The sequence below is a fragment of the Trachemys scripta genome, chromosome 1, assembly GCF_013100865.1.
Source record: "Trachemys scripta elegans isolate TJP31775 chromosome 1, CAS_Tse_1.0, whole genome shotgun sequence".
In the NCBI taxonomy this organism is placed as follows: domain Eukaryota; kingdom Metazoa; phylum Chordata; order Testudines; family Emydidae; genus Trachemys; species Trachemys scripta.
This window is the reverse complement of record NC_048298.1, coordinates 53,069,322-53,084,809: the sequence shown is the minus strand read 5'-3', so window position 1 is coordinate 53,084,809 and position 15,488 is coordinate 53,069,322. Positions and strand designations below refer to the sequence as shown.

General features: G+C 46.3%; 1 protein-coding gene across 1 annotated transcript in view; it reads left to right on the top strand.

Moving 5' to 3' along the window:
• The first annotated feature begins 6,546 nt into the window (after positions 1-6,546).
• Positions 6,547-15,488, top strand: part of GXYLT1 (glucoside xylosyltransferase 1) — a 79,052-nt gene continuing 70,110 nt past the window's right edge. Inside the window, exon 1 of the mRNA XM_034769529.1 lies at positions 6,547-6,879. Within this exon, the coding sequence (XP_034625420.1) occupies positions 6,659-6,879 (221 nt within the window). The 5' untranslated portion in view covers positions 6,547-6,658. The remainder of the gene's footprint in view (positions 6,880-15,488) is intronic.

Genomic DNA, 15,488 nt, shown 5'->3' with positions numbered 1-15,488 from the left:
GCTATTACCTCTGCTGGGAGAGTAGGGGAACTGTGAGCTCTGGCACCATGTAGTGAGGCGGTGTGGCTTCCCGCCGCCCCGGAAGGGGAAGAGCCCATCCGGAGGCCGGAGTGGGCGGAGCTAGGGAGCTCTGAGCCCGCCCCTCAGAGGGTCAGGCGGCGACCCGGAAGTATAAAGGCTTGCCCTCAGAGCTCAGTCAGATCCCAGCCGCCGGAAAGACCAGACGTCTCCAGCCTAGCTCGTGACTGGGAAGACCCCGCAGCCCAAGGTGGCCGCCAGGACTGGCCGGGCCTGCCCTGCGCCTGCTACCCGGAGGAGCTGCCAGGCCTGCCCACTACCCAGGGGAACCCATGGTACTGGACCCCCCCGGAGGACAACACGCAGATCCAGGTACTACCTGAGGGGAAGTCTGGAAGTAGCCCAGTGGTAGCCAACCCCAGTCTGGCTGTAGCACTGCTAGAGCCGATGTCAGTGTGTTGTGGCCAGGATCCCCACTGACTATGCAACGGGTCTTCTGCAGCTGCTAGGGCCCTGGGTTGAGACACAGTGGAGTGGGAGGGCCTGCGTCCCCCCTGCCACCCAACCCGTGGGTTGCAGTCTCCCCCTCTCCCAGGCCTTTGGAGGCTTGGAGCCTACTGTTTGTTGCCCCTGCCCTGACCCAGGGCCTGGACTTAATACTTGTACTTATTTGTTGCTCAGCCCTGACTGAGGGCCAAAGCCCTGACTTAGCATTGTTGCCCCGCCCTGAGCTAGGGCCGGGCTTACCATGTTTCTTCCGATTACAGCAAGAGGTGCCGATGGAGACCCCACGGCCGGACGAATCCCCCCCAAGCTCAACGGGGTGTAGTGAGCCGGTGTGGCTCCCTGCCGCCCGGGAGAGGGTCGAGCCCTGGCAGACTCTTGTACATACCAGAACCTCCCTATACGGTCTTTTATGGAGACAAAGTTTACCTTCACCCTCATGCAATGTTCCTGAGTAAAATGTTTTCCAGTTTTCACATAAGTCAAGCAATCTATTTACCAACGTTCTTTCCAAAACATCACATGAATAAAGATGAGGAAAAGCTCCACATTCTGGATGTTAGAAGAAGTTTGGCTTTTTATTTAGATTAGACAATGCCATTAAGGTCATCGTTCCAGTTGTTCATTGTGATTACACACAAAATGAAGGGCCTCCTAGTATCCTCCCAAAAAATCTCTCCTTGGATATCTGCTTATGTTTATTTATGTTATTAGTTGGCTAATGTGATGCCCTACAAATAGAGTATTGGCCCATTCAACCAGGTCTCAGCTTCTGCAGTCTTTCTGGCTCATGTGCCCATCTTAGACATTTGTAAGGCAGCAACTTGGTCATCAGTCCATCCTTTTTCCTCTCACTATGCCATTTCTAACAATCCAGAGACAATACCAGACTTGGACATACGATCCTCCAATCCTTGTACAAATAGACTCCGAACCCACCTCCAGTTCAAACTGCTCGTGAGTCACCAAGCGTGGAATGGACATGTACAATCACTTGAAGAAGACAGAAAAGGTTAATAACCATTTCTTAATTGTTGTTCTTTGAGATATGTTGCACGTGTTCATTCCACAACCCACCCTCCTTCCCCTCTCTATCAGAGTTTATCAAGTAAGAAGGAATTGAGGAAGGTCAGTGGTGGCTCTGCCATTTATACCATTGTGCAGCAGCACAAGGCAACAGAGGTCACATATACCTATGGGTACCGCTGAGGGAAAAATCTCTGACAACTGTCTGTTGGCTGTGCAAAGATCTATGGTGGAATGAACATGTGCAACACATGTCAAGGAACAACTTCTTGTTGTGGAAAAGGTTAGTAACCATTTCTTTTCCTGCACTCTGGAATAACTGCTGTCTAACGCCTCAATACTACAAAGTGATCCACTTCATTTTTTTTTAAATATATCCTTTAAACCATCATGCAAAGTTTTGACTGTACATAATATAAATATTTAACAATGATAATGATTCTCATATCAGCAATATAAATATATTAATGTAGCAACTACAGGACCTCATCAGGATTAGGGATCCATTGTAATATGTACTGTACCAAAGAGAGTCATGGTCCCTGCATCAAAGAACTCTAAACTGGATGCAATTTAAGAAACCAGTCAAGCCTTATTTGTCTTCCATGTTTATGCACACACAGCACATATTCCCATTAGCAGATAAGCATGCTTTGCTCCTTTACAGCACAACTATTTAAACTGAAATAGCAGTGCCAAATACAGCCCCCAGAGAATTTCCGGCAGGGCAAAGAAGAAAAGATTAAGAATTCCCACTCTACTCATATTTTGGAGCTCTCCTTTAAAAGATCTTTAAAGAAAAATGCCTTAATCCTTGATATAGAAATAAGGGGGGGGGGGTAAAAAACAAACTTCTCGGTATATTTCTAGAGAGCCTTTTCTCTAAATATAAAGAAAGAAAGAGCAATCTGCAGAAAGAATTAGAAATTGTACTGGTCTCTAGCAAATCACAATTGCATTCACATTTGCTTAATGTTAAGAGAGTTGGGCTTTTTGGAGCAATGATAAATGATTTGCTGACTATTTACTGTTTGGGATCTTCCAAAAGTTCTGATAAGGCTTATTCAGTAATGATTTGAGGTGAATTAAAATAGACTCCTATGAAGTAATATTTATTAAAATTTGAAAGAACACAGCACACGCTTTCCCCAGCACGTACAGTGCAGCTTAATTCAGTTCCTTTGAAATTTTTTGCCACATATCTTTATATTGCTGATCCCATGAGTTCATTATAAATATTAAATATGTACAAACACAGCCCCTGCTTACAATGAGTAAAGAAGAAAAATAAGAGAAAATGACAGAAGGAAGGAAGGAATCAGATGAGATGATATTTTGCAATTTAATCTTAACAGTTTTGTTAAAAAATAAAAAAAAATTCTGAGATAGGGATGAGGGAAGGAGCAGGTACCATAGGAGTGGAAGTCAGCTATAGAAAGCAAGCCTCAAGAATTGGGTTTTGAGGAGGAATTTGAAGGAGGAGGGGAAGGATGCTTGACCACAGAAAAAGAGACACGGCCTTGTGACGGCTGATGCTATCTTGTGTGTGCAGCACATGTTAGTAAGCTCTTTCAGTTTCTCCCTGCTCATCTCCTGCCTACAATCAATCACAGGAAAATGTTTGCACTGTACGTTGTACTAAAAGGCATATGAACTTCAAAGTATCCCTTCTCTTGAAAAACTCTTAAGTAGTCTGCACACTTGGCAGCAATGACACAAATCTGTCAACACAAAATGTTGCTGCTATGCAGACTCAACTGAATTTCCTTTAGTGATAGTTTAACTTCTTAAAAGAACAAAACTATACAGAGTGAATTGACACTAAAATATGGGATAAGATTTAAATGAAAATGCTTCATGTGTAGCATTTTAAAAAAAAACTAGAATAAAAAAATAGTAGGATTCCTGTTGTTGATAGTGGAAGTTACCGTATATACTCGATCATAAGCCGGTTCGTTTATAAGCTGACCCCCCCAAGATGGATAAGTAAAAATGGAAAATTTTTATAACCTGTTCATAAGCCGACCCTATAATTCAGGGGTCAGCAAACTTTGGCTCCCAGGCCATCAGGATAAGCCGCTGGTGGGCTGAGATGGTTTGTTTACCTCAAGCGTCCGCAGGCATGGAGGTAAAACTAAGTAAACAAAATGTCCTGGCATGCCAGCTGCTTACCCTGACGGGCCGGGACAGCAACTGGTGGGGAAATTTTTGCGGGGGGAGAAGCTGGGAGTCAGGGGAGTAACCCCTGTCACCACCCCCCACATGACCCCACCCCTAGCCCAGGACACTCTCCCCATCCCATCCCTTCCCTCCTTATCTGGGGAGGGCTGGGGAGGATGTCTCTGACCTGGCTGGAGCTGCTCCGGCAGGCTGGGCGGCACAGCTGCAGCCTGCTCCGGCAGGCCAGACCGGGCGGTGCGCTGCAGCATGTTCCAGCGGGCTGGGCTGGGTGGCACGGCCATAGCGTGCTCCGGTGGCGTGGCCACAGCCTGCTCTGGGGAGCAGGGCCAAGCGGCACGGCTGCAGCCTGCCAGCCCTGGAGCTGCAGCTGCGTTGGAGGCTGGCAGGACAGCAGCAGCGTGGCCAGAAGCAGATAAACTCTGGCCCCGCCTCTTCCCTTCTGGCTGTGCTGCCTCTCTTTGCTCCCTCTGTTAGAGGAAGGGGCTGTGTCCCACCTCTCCCTCTCTATACCCGTTCATAAGCCAACCCCCTTCTCTGGTGCTTCCCTTTTTTACTAAAAAAATTCAGCTTATGAACGAGTATATACGGTAGTTTCTCTTTTTATTCAGTAGGAGCAGAATTATTTTCCTCTTCCACTATTCATAATGAAATCCCTGGGGTAATAATGCTTCATGGTAAATCCATCATGCAAATGATGCACACACAATGCTACCAGCTCTGCATGTTTTTTTTCTTATAACCCAGAATGAGATTTATATTCTGTTAAAATACTAATATATTACAAACAGAGAAAAATTTACTGAAGCATCTCTGAGGGTGAGATTATCTGTATTCAGTTTGATTAAACATAGATTTGCGCATTTTATTTTATTTTGCTTGGTAACTTACTTTGTTCTTTCTGTTACTACTTGAAACCACTTAAATGCTACTTTCTGTATTTAATAAAATCACTTTCTACTTAGTAATTAACTTAGAGTATGTATTAATACCTGGGGGAGCAAACAACTGTGCATATCTCTCTCTGAGTGTTATAGAGGGCGAACAATGTATAAGTTTACTATGCATAAGGTTTATACAGGGTAAAACTAATTTATTTGGGTTTAGACCCCATTGGGAGTTGGGCATCTAAGTGCTATAGACAAGCATGCTTCTGTGAGCTGTTTTCAGGTAAACTTGCAGCTTTGGGGCAAGTAATTCAGACCCTGGGTCTGTGTTTGAGCAGACGGAAGTGTCTGGCTCAGCAAGACAGGGTGCTAAAGTCCTAAGCTGGCAGGAAAAACAGAAGCAGAGGTAGTCTTAGTACATTAGGTGGCAGATCCCAAGGGGGTTTCTGTGATCCAACCCGTCACACTGATCACCATAGGTCAGTGAGCCACAACCATCATAGCTCAAACACACACATGCGCACACCAAATGTATTGCAAATTTTATATTTGGTGTTTTTTCCTTAAATCCCAGTTCCTGGAGTCATGTGATTATGTGGGAATCCAAGCTTTCATTTAAAAAAACCCTGAGTTTATAACTGTTATTGTTGCAGAGAAAAGCTTGTGACCTGTGTGCACCCTAAAGGATCAAAAAACAAAGGCACAGAAAAAGAACTAAAAATGTATTATTTTCAAAAATTTCAAGCCAATATCATTATTTTGGGTGGCCTGTTTGATTTTTGAATGCTTGAGATTGGCAATTTTGTATCAAATGGGTGCATCAAAGCCTTTGCTGTTCTGCGCATGAAAGATATCCTGAGCAGACTGAACCAGAGGGAGGAAACCAGATGACATTACCTTTATTGGATTGTGCTGAAACTCGAACACACTTCAAATGTGCACCTGCCTGGTATTACCCACTTCATAGTGTGCCACTTCTCACCTTTTCTTCTGTCCTCTCTTCCTCTTTTTTTGCTTTCTGTCAAATACAAGTCTGTCTGAGCAAGCCACCTTTTGTAACACTTTACTTGACAAACTGTGAAAAGCAAGCTGAAAGTAATCCCTTAGTCCAACATTAATAAAAGGTTGTCAGGTTTCAGGGAGAATATTCACTAGGAAAAAGGATGTCTTCTTAACCCAAGTTAGCTAATCCCCAGTAAAAATTAGTGAAGCCATGGCAGTTTGTAGTTTTAACACGTGTTAGCAGGTTGAGTTAAAGAATAGAGGCCAGGGGCACCTAAGGTTTACCCAGATGACCTGCTAACTCCCGTAAAAACTAAAAATCTACTTTGTCTTCACTAGGATTTTACTATGCATTGAGTTAAGTCCACACTCCCTCCATGAAAGTTGAATGGCTGTTCAGGTTTGTGTGCTGCGTCTGTAATTTCCTAGCAGCTACTTTGCAAGACAAAAGTTGTGATCTTTTTGCCTTAAAGGGAACAGGATCAGGCTTTCACCACAACAGCAGCAATGAAAGCAACCACCTAAGGAAACTTCTGTTCCCCCACTCCAAAAGGACAGATCATCTCTGCTAGCCTCACCTACAAGTCAGGGAGAGGGGAGAAGCGATTTTTTTTTGTTTTACTTTGTATGTTGTAAGCGCGTCCACTGTTCTCCGACTCCGCTAGACTGGAAACCAGCCACTATTTAATGCTGCAGCAATTAACAAGGCTTTTGAACGCACCACGTTGGGTGCTGAGACACACCCCCTGAGCGCCGGGCAAACGCCCCTGCCACGGCTCCCTTTCTTCCAATGCCCCCTTGTACCGCAGCTCCTCCTCCTCCTGCCGACCCGCCATCACCTCGCCCTGCCTGGCGCCACCATGGGCCGCCCTCGCTTTCCCCCATTTGCCCCCTCCCCCGGCACCTGGCTCCTCCCAGCCCCGCCCCCTCCCACACGGAGGACGCTGCTACCTCAGCGCTGCGGTGACCCCAACGCGGGGCTCGCGCTGCCGCTGTGTCCGTTGGGGCTCGCGCTGCCGGTCGGGCCCCGGCCGCCGGGGAGGATGCGGCGCTACGTGCGCGTGGCGCTGCTGTGCCTGGGCTGTGGCTTGTGCTCGCTGCTCTACGGCTCCAGCCAGCTGGCCCTGGAGCAGGAGCCTGCCTGGGGGAAGCCGCAGGCCCGAGACCCCGCCGCTCCCGTCCGGAGACAGCGCGCCGGCGGCGGGAGGGTGGCGGCGGCGGCGGCGGGAAGCGCAGGCCGCGGGGAGCCGGAGCTGCCAGACAGGTACGGATTGGCCCCTTCCTCTCCGCGGGGAGGGGCTGGGCTCAAGGGCTGGTGCTGCCGGGGCTCGTGCGGACGGGCTCGCGCCGTCCCCTCTTCCCTTACGCCGTAGCGATGTTAAAGGACCCGCGCTGGGACCGCTCCAGGGTCTCTCCAGAGCTGTGCGGCTCCAGCCCCGGCATGAGCGGCGCTCTCCTGCCTGGCGGGGGCCGCTGGGAGCCCGAGCGCGGGGTTTAGGGGACGCCGCCAGCTGCGATCGAGCCGCTTTTCAACAGGACAGTTTTGAACGCACTTTTCCGGCCCTGTCCCCCGCCAGCCGGGAGATGCACCAATCCCGCCGTGCCGCGGTTTGGCTTGTCTCCCCGTGGCAGGGCGGAAAAGCCCCCCAGAGTGAGGGGAACGATTAGCCAAGGTCTCTGCCCCCCACACGGGACTGGGACCCAGCTGGACACCCAGGAGAAACGGCGATGGTGTCTCTGTACAAACTGCTGTCACATCCCCAAAGGACCACTGAAGGGGGGGGGGGGAGTATCTTCTCTCCCATCACAGGCCAGGTCTACACTACACCCCTAATTCGAACTAAGGTACGCAACTTCAGCTACGTGAATAACGTAGCTGAAGTTCGAAGTACCTTAGTTCGAATTAGTTCGAACTTACCTTGGTCCACACGCGGCAGGCAGGCTCCCCCGTCGACTCCGCGGTACTCCTCTCGGCGAGCTGGAGTACCGCAGTCGACGGCGAGCACTTCCGGGTTCGACTTATCGCGTCCAGACTAGACGCGATAAGTCGAACCCAGAAGTTCGATTTCCAGCTGTCGAACTAGCGGGTAAGTGTAGCCAAGGCCACAGTTATAGCAGCAGTTCTCAAACTGGGGGTGGGACCCCAGGGCTGGTGTTAGACTTGCTGGGGCCTGGGGCTGAAGCCCAATCCCCACTGCCGGAGGCCTGGATGACAGGGCTCAGGTTACAGGCCCCCCCACCCGTGGTGCTGAAGGCCTTGGGCTTCAGCTTCCCCACCCGGGATGGTGGGGCTCACACTTTGGCTTGTGTCCTCTCAACCTGCGGTGGCAGGGCTCAGGCTTTGGTCCCCTCTCTTGGGACCGTATAGTAATTTTTATTGTCCGAAGGGGTTTGTGGCGTAATAAAGTTTGAGAACCACCGAGTTATAGTAATTTTATAGGGTGTAGGATGGAAGAGGTAAGGTTAGTTTAGCTTGGATAGGAAAATACGTGTGCTTCGTAGCTTGTGTAGGTGGTTAAGCAAATTAATAAGGCCTTGAAAAATAGGCTCATGAGGTAAGAGGAAGGTGGCATCTAGTAAGACAAGTTTTCAGAGGATGCTAAGCTTGTTATATGGCTAATAAAACAAAAAGGAGGCTTCTGGGTAAAGGGTCTATAAATTATAGAAGACTGTTTATAAACTGATTCTAACAGACAAAGAGAAGTGTTTTTTAAATGTGGTAAATGTTTAATGTCGTCTCACAGACCTCTGTTATCTTAAAATATGGGCCTTTGTGGGAAGATAAAATGCTAGGTGCAGCTAGTTTTAAGATCCATACATTTAAGAGAGAGTCCCAGCTACCATATGTTATTTTAGCCAAGGCGAAGAAAGGGGTCATACCCAAACAGGCCAAAACCTGTTTTTGTTTTTTGTTTTTTTGTTTTTTTTTAAGCTAAGCTAATAATGGTCAATATGGCATCAGTTGTTTTAGCACTTTATAGAGGAGCAAGGCTTGATAGGGGTATTTAGCCGATCCTATCCGATGTTGGAGCAAGCCAGGATAAGAGGGTTATCCCCGGGACTGATCCTTTCATGAGTATTCTGATCAAATGCTTATGCATGTTTGTTACTGTATGAATGTAGTAATTGCTTATTATTTAGACATTTAGAGCAATTGTATAAATACTATTTGTCCTTTTTATTTAATAAAGGAATTCATGGTTAAATTACTGTCTGGTGGTACCCATATTAATAAAATTAATAATAATTTCAACATTTTGGTGACCACAAAAGAATACCACTGACATTAATTTCAGTTGCTCTAAACGCTGCCCCGCTTCTCCCCCAACAGAGTAGTGACCTATCTTCTGGGGCCACTATAGAGTTCTCTCCTAGACCAATTTAGTAACATTAAGGGAAATAAGGATGTACTTGTACCTCTGTAGAAGGATTCTTGGCAAAGCACAGTGCAGGTGCATTGAATGCCGTAAGTAAATTCTTGGCACAGAGGTGAAGGTCTGTTGAATGACATTGATGTTTTAAATGAATTTATGATTGAAATGGTTTAGGTGGTATACATCCATGGTGTGATGAATCATTGTCACAGACTTAAAGTCAGCTGAAAAGTGGGGAAGAAGTGCAGTGATGACCTGAGTGATGTCTGGCACTGGCTGTTTGCTGGCATGGTAAGCTTCCCAGGAAATAGCTTGATCTCCACTGAAGGTATCCAGGCTTGTGGGTGGCTTGAATAAGTAAGGCAAGAAGCATTCTTCTCTTGCAGGATTTGCGTAATCAGTTGGCAGTCAGTCTTGATTTCAGCATTTGCAGCAAGGATGGGAGCAATGGTTTTCTTCAAGGTCAGTTGAGGCACAATAGTGTAAGACTCAGAAAATGATATAGTCTTCTTCACTGGTGCTGCAGTCTGTCTGGGGTGGGAATTCCATGGACAACTCCCTCCACTTGAGTACTGCAATGCTGAAAAAGTAATATCCCAATTCCTTGTAAGGAGTCTGTTGCTGTGTGGAGCTGGAATTATGGACTATGTTGTCTATGCCACAGTAACGAACGGGCCACCACAATGCTTTAAAGGACAGACTACATTCTCCTCTTCAGTGTTGGCATGCACTGTTTGCCATGCTGGTAGAAATGGCTAGCACTTTGTCACAGGACATGGACAATCAAAATTTTTAAAAAGGTATCTACTAGCTTGTTTTTTCATGTCTCTGCATGAAGCGTCAAATGAATGTAGATTGTAAAGTGGTGGTCCCCACATTTTTGAGGGTCATCCCCCCATCTCCCTGGGGCCAGGAGTGGGGCCACGGCTTCAGCGGGAGGGGGCGATGCGGACAAGGGTAAGGCCCCTGGCTGCAGCCCCAGACCCACCACCAGCTGTGGCCTGGTGCCAGGTGCGGCTCCACCTCCAGCCTTGGCCCCAGGCTGGGAATGGAGCAGCGGCTGAGGGTTGGCATGGGATCAGGAGCAGAGCTGTGTCGAGGCTGGTGACAGGGCCAGGCGCGGGGCTGGGATCCGGGGACGGGGCTGGGGGCAGGACTGGAGCAGAGTTGGGTGGTACTCCCTCCCCGCCCCTGTGGGGGCTAGCCTGGGCCCCACCATGGCCCCCGGATGTTCCTCCATACCCCCTTAGGGGGTGCGCCCCACACTTTGGGGACCTCTGTTGTAAAGGCATTTCTTGAGCTTAGCTGTGGTACAAACTTTTTGTTCCTTCGCAGCGATGGATGTTGCTATTGTACTGTAACTATTGTGCCAAAGTAAGGGTAGCTGGATGAATGGAAACTTGTTCTGACTGAGTTCTAATGTTTTTGGACCATCCAATACCTTGGACATCAGCACCAGCAGTGACTTGGGCATAGCTTTTGCTTAGTATCCTGTGTCAGATGATCCAGTAAACTGTTTTCATTTCAATCATGTCTCTTTGAATAATTTTAGCTGTTTGGGACAGGTGAAGTGCTTCTTTGTCACAGTCTTTCTCATATGCTTTTTGGGGGGCATGTCCAATATCCTGTTTGAAGGCCTTCTCTGCATGCTTGAAAATCTGGAATGTGTGAAAGAATATGGGATTTTCGTTCAGTGCTGTGAATGTGCCCAGCCAGTATCATCCCCAGCTGTTCTAATCTAGCTATGTAGAGCCTTATGAGATCTGCTAGTTTAAATACTGAAGCCATTCCTTTATTCAGTCTTGTCTCTTCAGTGTATCTGGTCAGGTAGTTCACCAGAGGGAATCCCATGCAACATCATCTGTTTTTTCTCTGTCAGTGTTCTTCTTCGTGACTTTGTTTGTAGAGAGATACCAAACACCTTGCATGATACTTTGCCTCTTGGGCTACTATGTCCCCTGCACTTAGTTTCGCAAGCAAGTGCTGGTCTTTCAGCTGAAATGCACACTGGCAGACTTGACTCTTAATGCCAAGGGTAGAAACTTCATGGAGGTCTTCTGATGGTATCCACAAAAACAACGTTAAAGACTAGCAGATTTATTTGGGCATAAGGTTTCATGGGTAAAAAACCATATGCCCAAATAAATCCGTTAGTCTTTAAGGTGCCACCAGACTCCTCATTTCTTTTTGTGGATACAGACTAACACGGCTACCCCTCTGATACTTCTGATGGTATGTTCATTTCACAAATAAAACAGGCTTCTTTTTCTGGAGGGCCTTTGTGTTGGGCACTTAAATGTGTGTATTTGCTCTGCTATTTGTCAGCTTTCAGACCTTTTTTTTTTTCTCTTCAGCCTTTTTAGGTTTGGTCCTGTTAAACTTGATGTAGCAGGATTTGTGCCAACATCCATTGTTCTTGTTTAGTCTTTTCAATACCATAACTATAATCTAATTGGCATATGTCCATGGATATAGAAAGTGCATTCAGCTTATGAAAATGTCTGAGATTTTGATAGCCAAATCCAACATGCTCTTTTTGATTCTACTGGATTAATCAACTCTGGACCTGTGACTTCTTGACAGAGTACACTCTTGCTACTGTCAGTAGAGGAATGGGGTTTCTCTATTGATGATACTGGCTCTTGAACAAGCTCGTATCTTTTTGACCTGTTTGAAGCATTTACTCATCTCTTTTCTAAGATGAACTGTCCCAGTCTCTTTAATCTCTCCTCATATAGAAGCTGTTCTATACCTGTAATAATTTTTGTGGCCTTTCTCTTTACTTTTTCCAGTTCTAATATCTTTTTTGAGATGAGGTGACCAGACCTGCGTGCAGTATTCAAGGTGTTGGTGTACCATGGATTTAGATAGTGACACGATATTTTCTGTCTTTTTAACTAGCCCTTTCCCAATATTCTGTTAGCTTTTTTGGCTGCTGCTGCACATTGAACAGATATTTTCAGAGAACTATCCATGATGACTCCAAGATTGCACATATAGTTGGGATTATGTTTTTCAATGTGCAGCCTCAAAGAGGCTGATAAAGGAGGTGCTGTTGTCATCATGAACAGGTCTGACTACCAGAAGGAGGCTGCCAGACAACTCTCCAATACCAAATTCTACAGGCCACTTTACTCAGATCTCACTGAGGAATACACTAAGAAACTGCACCGTCTATTCAGGACACTCCCTACACTAACACAGGAACAATTCAACATACCCTTAGAGCCCCGACTGGGATTATTCTATCTACTACCCAAGATCCACAAACCTGGAAATCCTGGATGCCCCATCATCTCGGGCATTGGCACTCTCACTGAAGGACTGTCTGGATATGTGGACTCCCTACTCAGACCCTACACCACCAGCACACCCAGCTATTTCCGTGACACCACTGATTTCCTGAGAAAACTACAATGCATTGGTGACCACCATCCTAGCCACCATGGATGTAGAGGCTCTCTACACAAACATCCCACACACAGATGGAATACGAGCTGTCAGGAACAGTATCCTTGATGATGACACAGCACAACTTGTTGCTGAGCTCTGTGACTTTATCCTCACGCACAATTATTTCAAATTTGGTGACAATATATACCTCCAGACCAGTGGCACCTCTATGGGCACCCTCATGGCCCCACAACATGTCAACATTTTTATGGCTGACCTGGAACAACACTTCCTCAGCTCTCGTCCACTCACGCCCCTTCTCTGCCTGCTCTACATGGATGACATCTTCATCATCTGGACCCATGGGAGGGAGACCCTGGAAGAATTCCACCATGATTTCAACAGCTTCCACCCCACCATCAACCTCAGCCTGGACCAATCTACATGAGAGGTCCACTTCCTAGACACCACAGTACAAATAAGCGATGGCCACGTTAACACCACCCTATACTGAAAACCCACCGACCGCTACGCCTACCTTCATGCTTCCAGCTTCCACCCCGGACGCACCACACGATCCATCGTCTACAGCCAAGCGCTGAGGTACAACCGCATCTGCTCCAACCCCTCAGACAGAGACCAACACCTACAAGATCTTCACCAAGCATTCTCAAAACTACGATACCCACACAAGGAAATAAAGAAACAAATCAACAGATCCAGACGTGTACCCAGAAGCCTCCTGCTATAAGACAGGCCCAAAAAAGAAACCAACAGACCTCCACCGGCCATCACCTACAGTCCTCAGCTTAAACCTCTCCAACGTATCATCAGTGATCTACAACCCATCCTGGACAATGATCCCTCACTTTCACAGACCTTGGGAGGCAGGCCACTCCTCGCCCACAGACAACCCGCCAACCTTAAGCATATTCTCACCAGCAACCACGCACCGCACCATAACAACTCTAACTCAGGAACCAACCCATGCAACAAACCTCGATGCCAACTCTGCCCACATATCTACACCAGCAACACCATCACAGGACCTAACCAGATCAGCTACAATATCACCGGCTCATTCACCTGCACGTCCACCAATGTTATATATGCCATCATGTGCCAGCAATGCCCCTCTGCTATGTACATTGGCCAAACTGGACAGTCACTATGCAAGAGGATAAATGGACACAAGTCAGATATCAGGAATGGCAATATGCAGAAACCTGTAGGAGAACACTTCAACCTCCCTGGCCACACAATAGCAGATGTAAAGGTAGCCATCTTACAGCAAAAAAGCTTCAGGACCAGACTCCAAAGAGAAACAGCTGAGCTCCAGTTCATTTGCAAATTTGACACCATCAGATCAGGATTAAACAAAGACTGTGAATGGCTATCCAACTACAGAAGCAGTTTCTCCTCCCTTGGTGTTCACACCTCAACTGCTAGCAGAGCACCGCACCCTCCCTGATTGAACTAACCTCATTATCTCCATACTGATTTATACCTGCCTCTGGAAATTTCCATTACTTGTGTCTGATGAAGTGGGCATTCACCCACGAAAGCTTATGCTCCAATACTTCTGTTAGTCTTAAAGGTGCCACAGGACCCTCTGTTGCTCATTACTTTGCGTTTATCAGCAGTGAATTTCATCTGCCATTTTGTTGGCCAGTCACTCAGTTTAGTGAGATTCCATTGTAACTCTTCACAGTCAGCTTTGGACTTAACTATCTTAAGTAATTTTGTATTGTCTACAGACTTTGCCACCTCACTGTTTACCCCTTTTTCCAGTTCATTTATGAATATGATGAATAGCACAGGTCCCATACAAGTCCTTGGCAGACCCCGCTATTTACCTCTCTCCACTGTGAAAACTGTTTATTTCTACCCTTTGTTTCCTATCTTTCAACCAGTTACTGATCCAGGAGAGGACCTTCCCTCTTATCTGGTGATTGCTTAGTTTGCTTAAGAGCCTTTGGTGAGGGACCTTGTCAAAGTCCAATTACACTGTATTCACTGGGTCACCTTCGTCCACATGTTTGTTGACCCGCTCAGAGAATTCTAATAGATTGGTGAGGCATGATTTCCCTTTACAAAAGCTGTGCTCACTCTTCCCCAATATGTGTCTGATAATTCTGTTCTTTACTAGAGTTTCAACCAGTTTGCCTGTTACTGAAGTTAGGCTTATTGGCCTGTAATTGCCAAGATCATCTCTTGAGCCTTTTAAAAAAAAAATAAAAATCAGTGTTACATTAGGTATCTGCCTGTCATCCGGTAAGCAAGCTGATTTAAGCAATAGGTTACATACCACATTAGTAGAGCTGCAGTTTCATATCTGAGTTCCTTCAGAACTCTTGGGTGAATACCCTCTGGTCCTGGTGACTTATTACTGTTTAATTTATCAATTTGTTTTGAAACTTTCTCTATTGACTTCTAAATCTGGGGCAATTCCTTTGATTTGTCACCTAAGAAGAATGGCTCAGATGTGGGAATCTCCCTCACATCCTCTGCAGTGAAGACCAATGCAAAGAATTCATTTAGCGTCTTGTCTTCCTTGAGTGCTCCTTTAACCTTGATCGTGTCTGGTGGCTCCACTGATGTTTGGAAGAATTCCTGCTTCTGATATTAAAAATGTTTTGTGCTGTTAGTTTTTGTGTCCTTTTCTAGTTGCTCTTCATATTCTTTTTCGGCTTGCCTAAATTATACTTTTACATTTGACTTGCCAGTTTGTCCTTTTCTCTTTTCCTTAGTATGTGGTGACTTCCAATTTTTAAAAGATGTCTGTCGCTAATCACCTCTTTTACTTTGTTGTTTTAGCCATGGTGGCATTTTTTGGACCTCTTACGGTTTTTAATTTGAGGTATACCTATAGTTTGAGCCTCTATTATGGCGTTTTAAAAAAGGGTTCAGGGTGCCAGCTTGTGGTTTCTGAAAACATGTGAGTAGTATTATACCTGAAAAAGTAAGGAGGTACCAGAGGCAATGATCTCCTCCAAATTATGCAACTGTCCAGTTGGGCAGACTATTTAGCTTCAATTTAGAGCTTATGAAAGAGAAACTCAGGCCTTGTCAACAAAAAGTCAGGTTTTGTCGACAAAACAGTGGA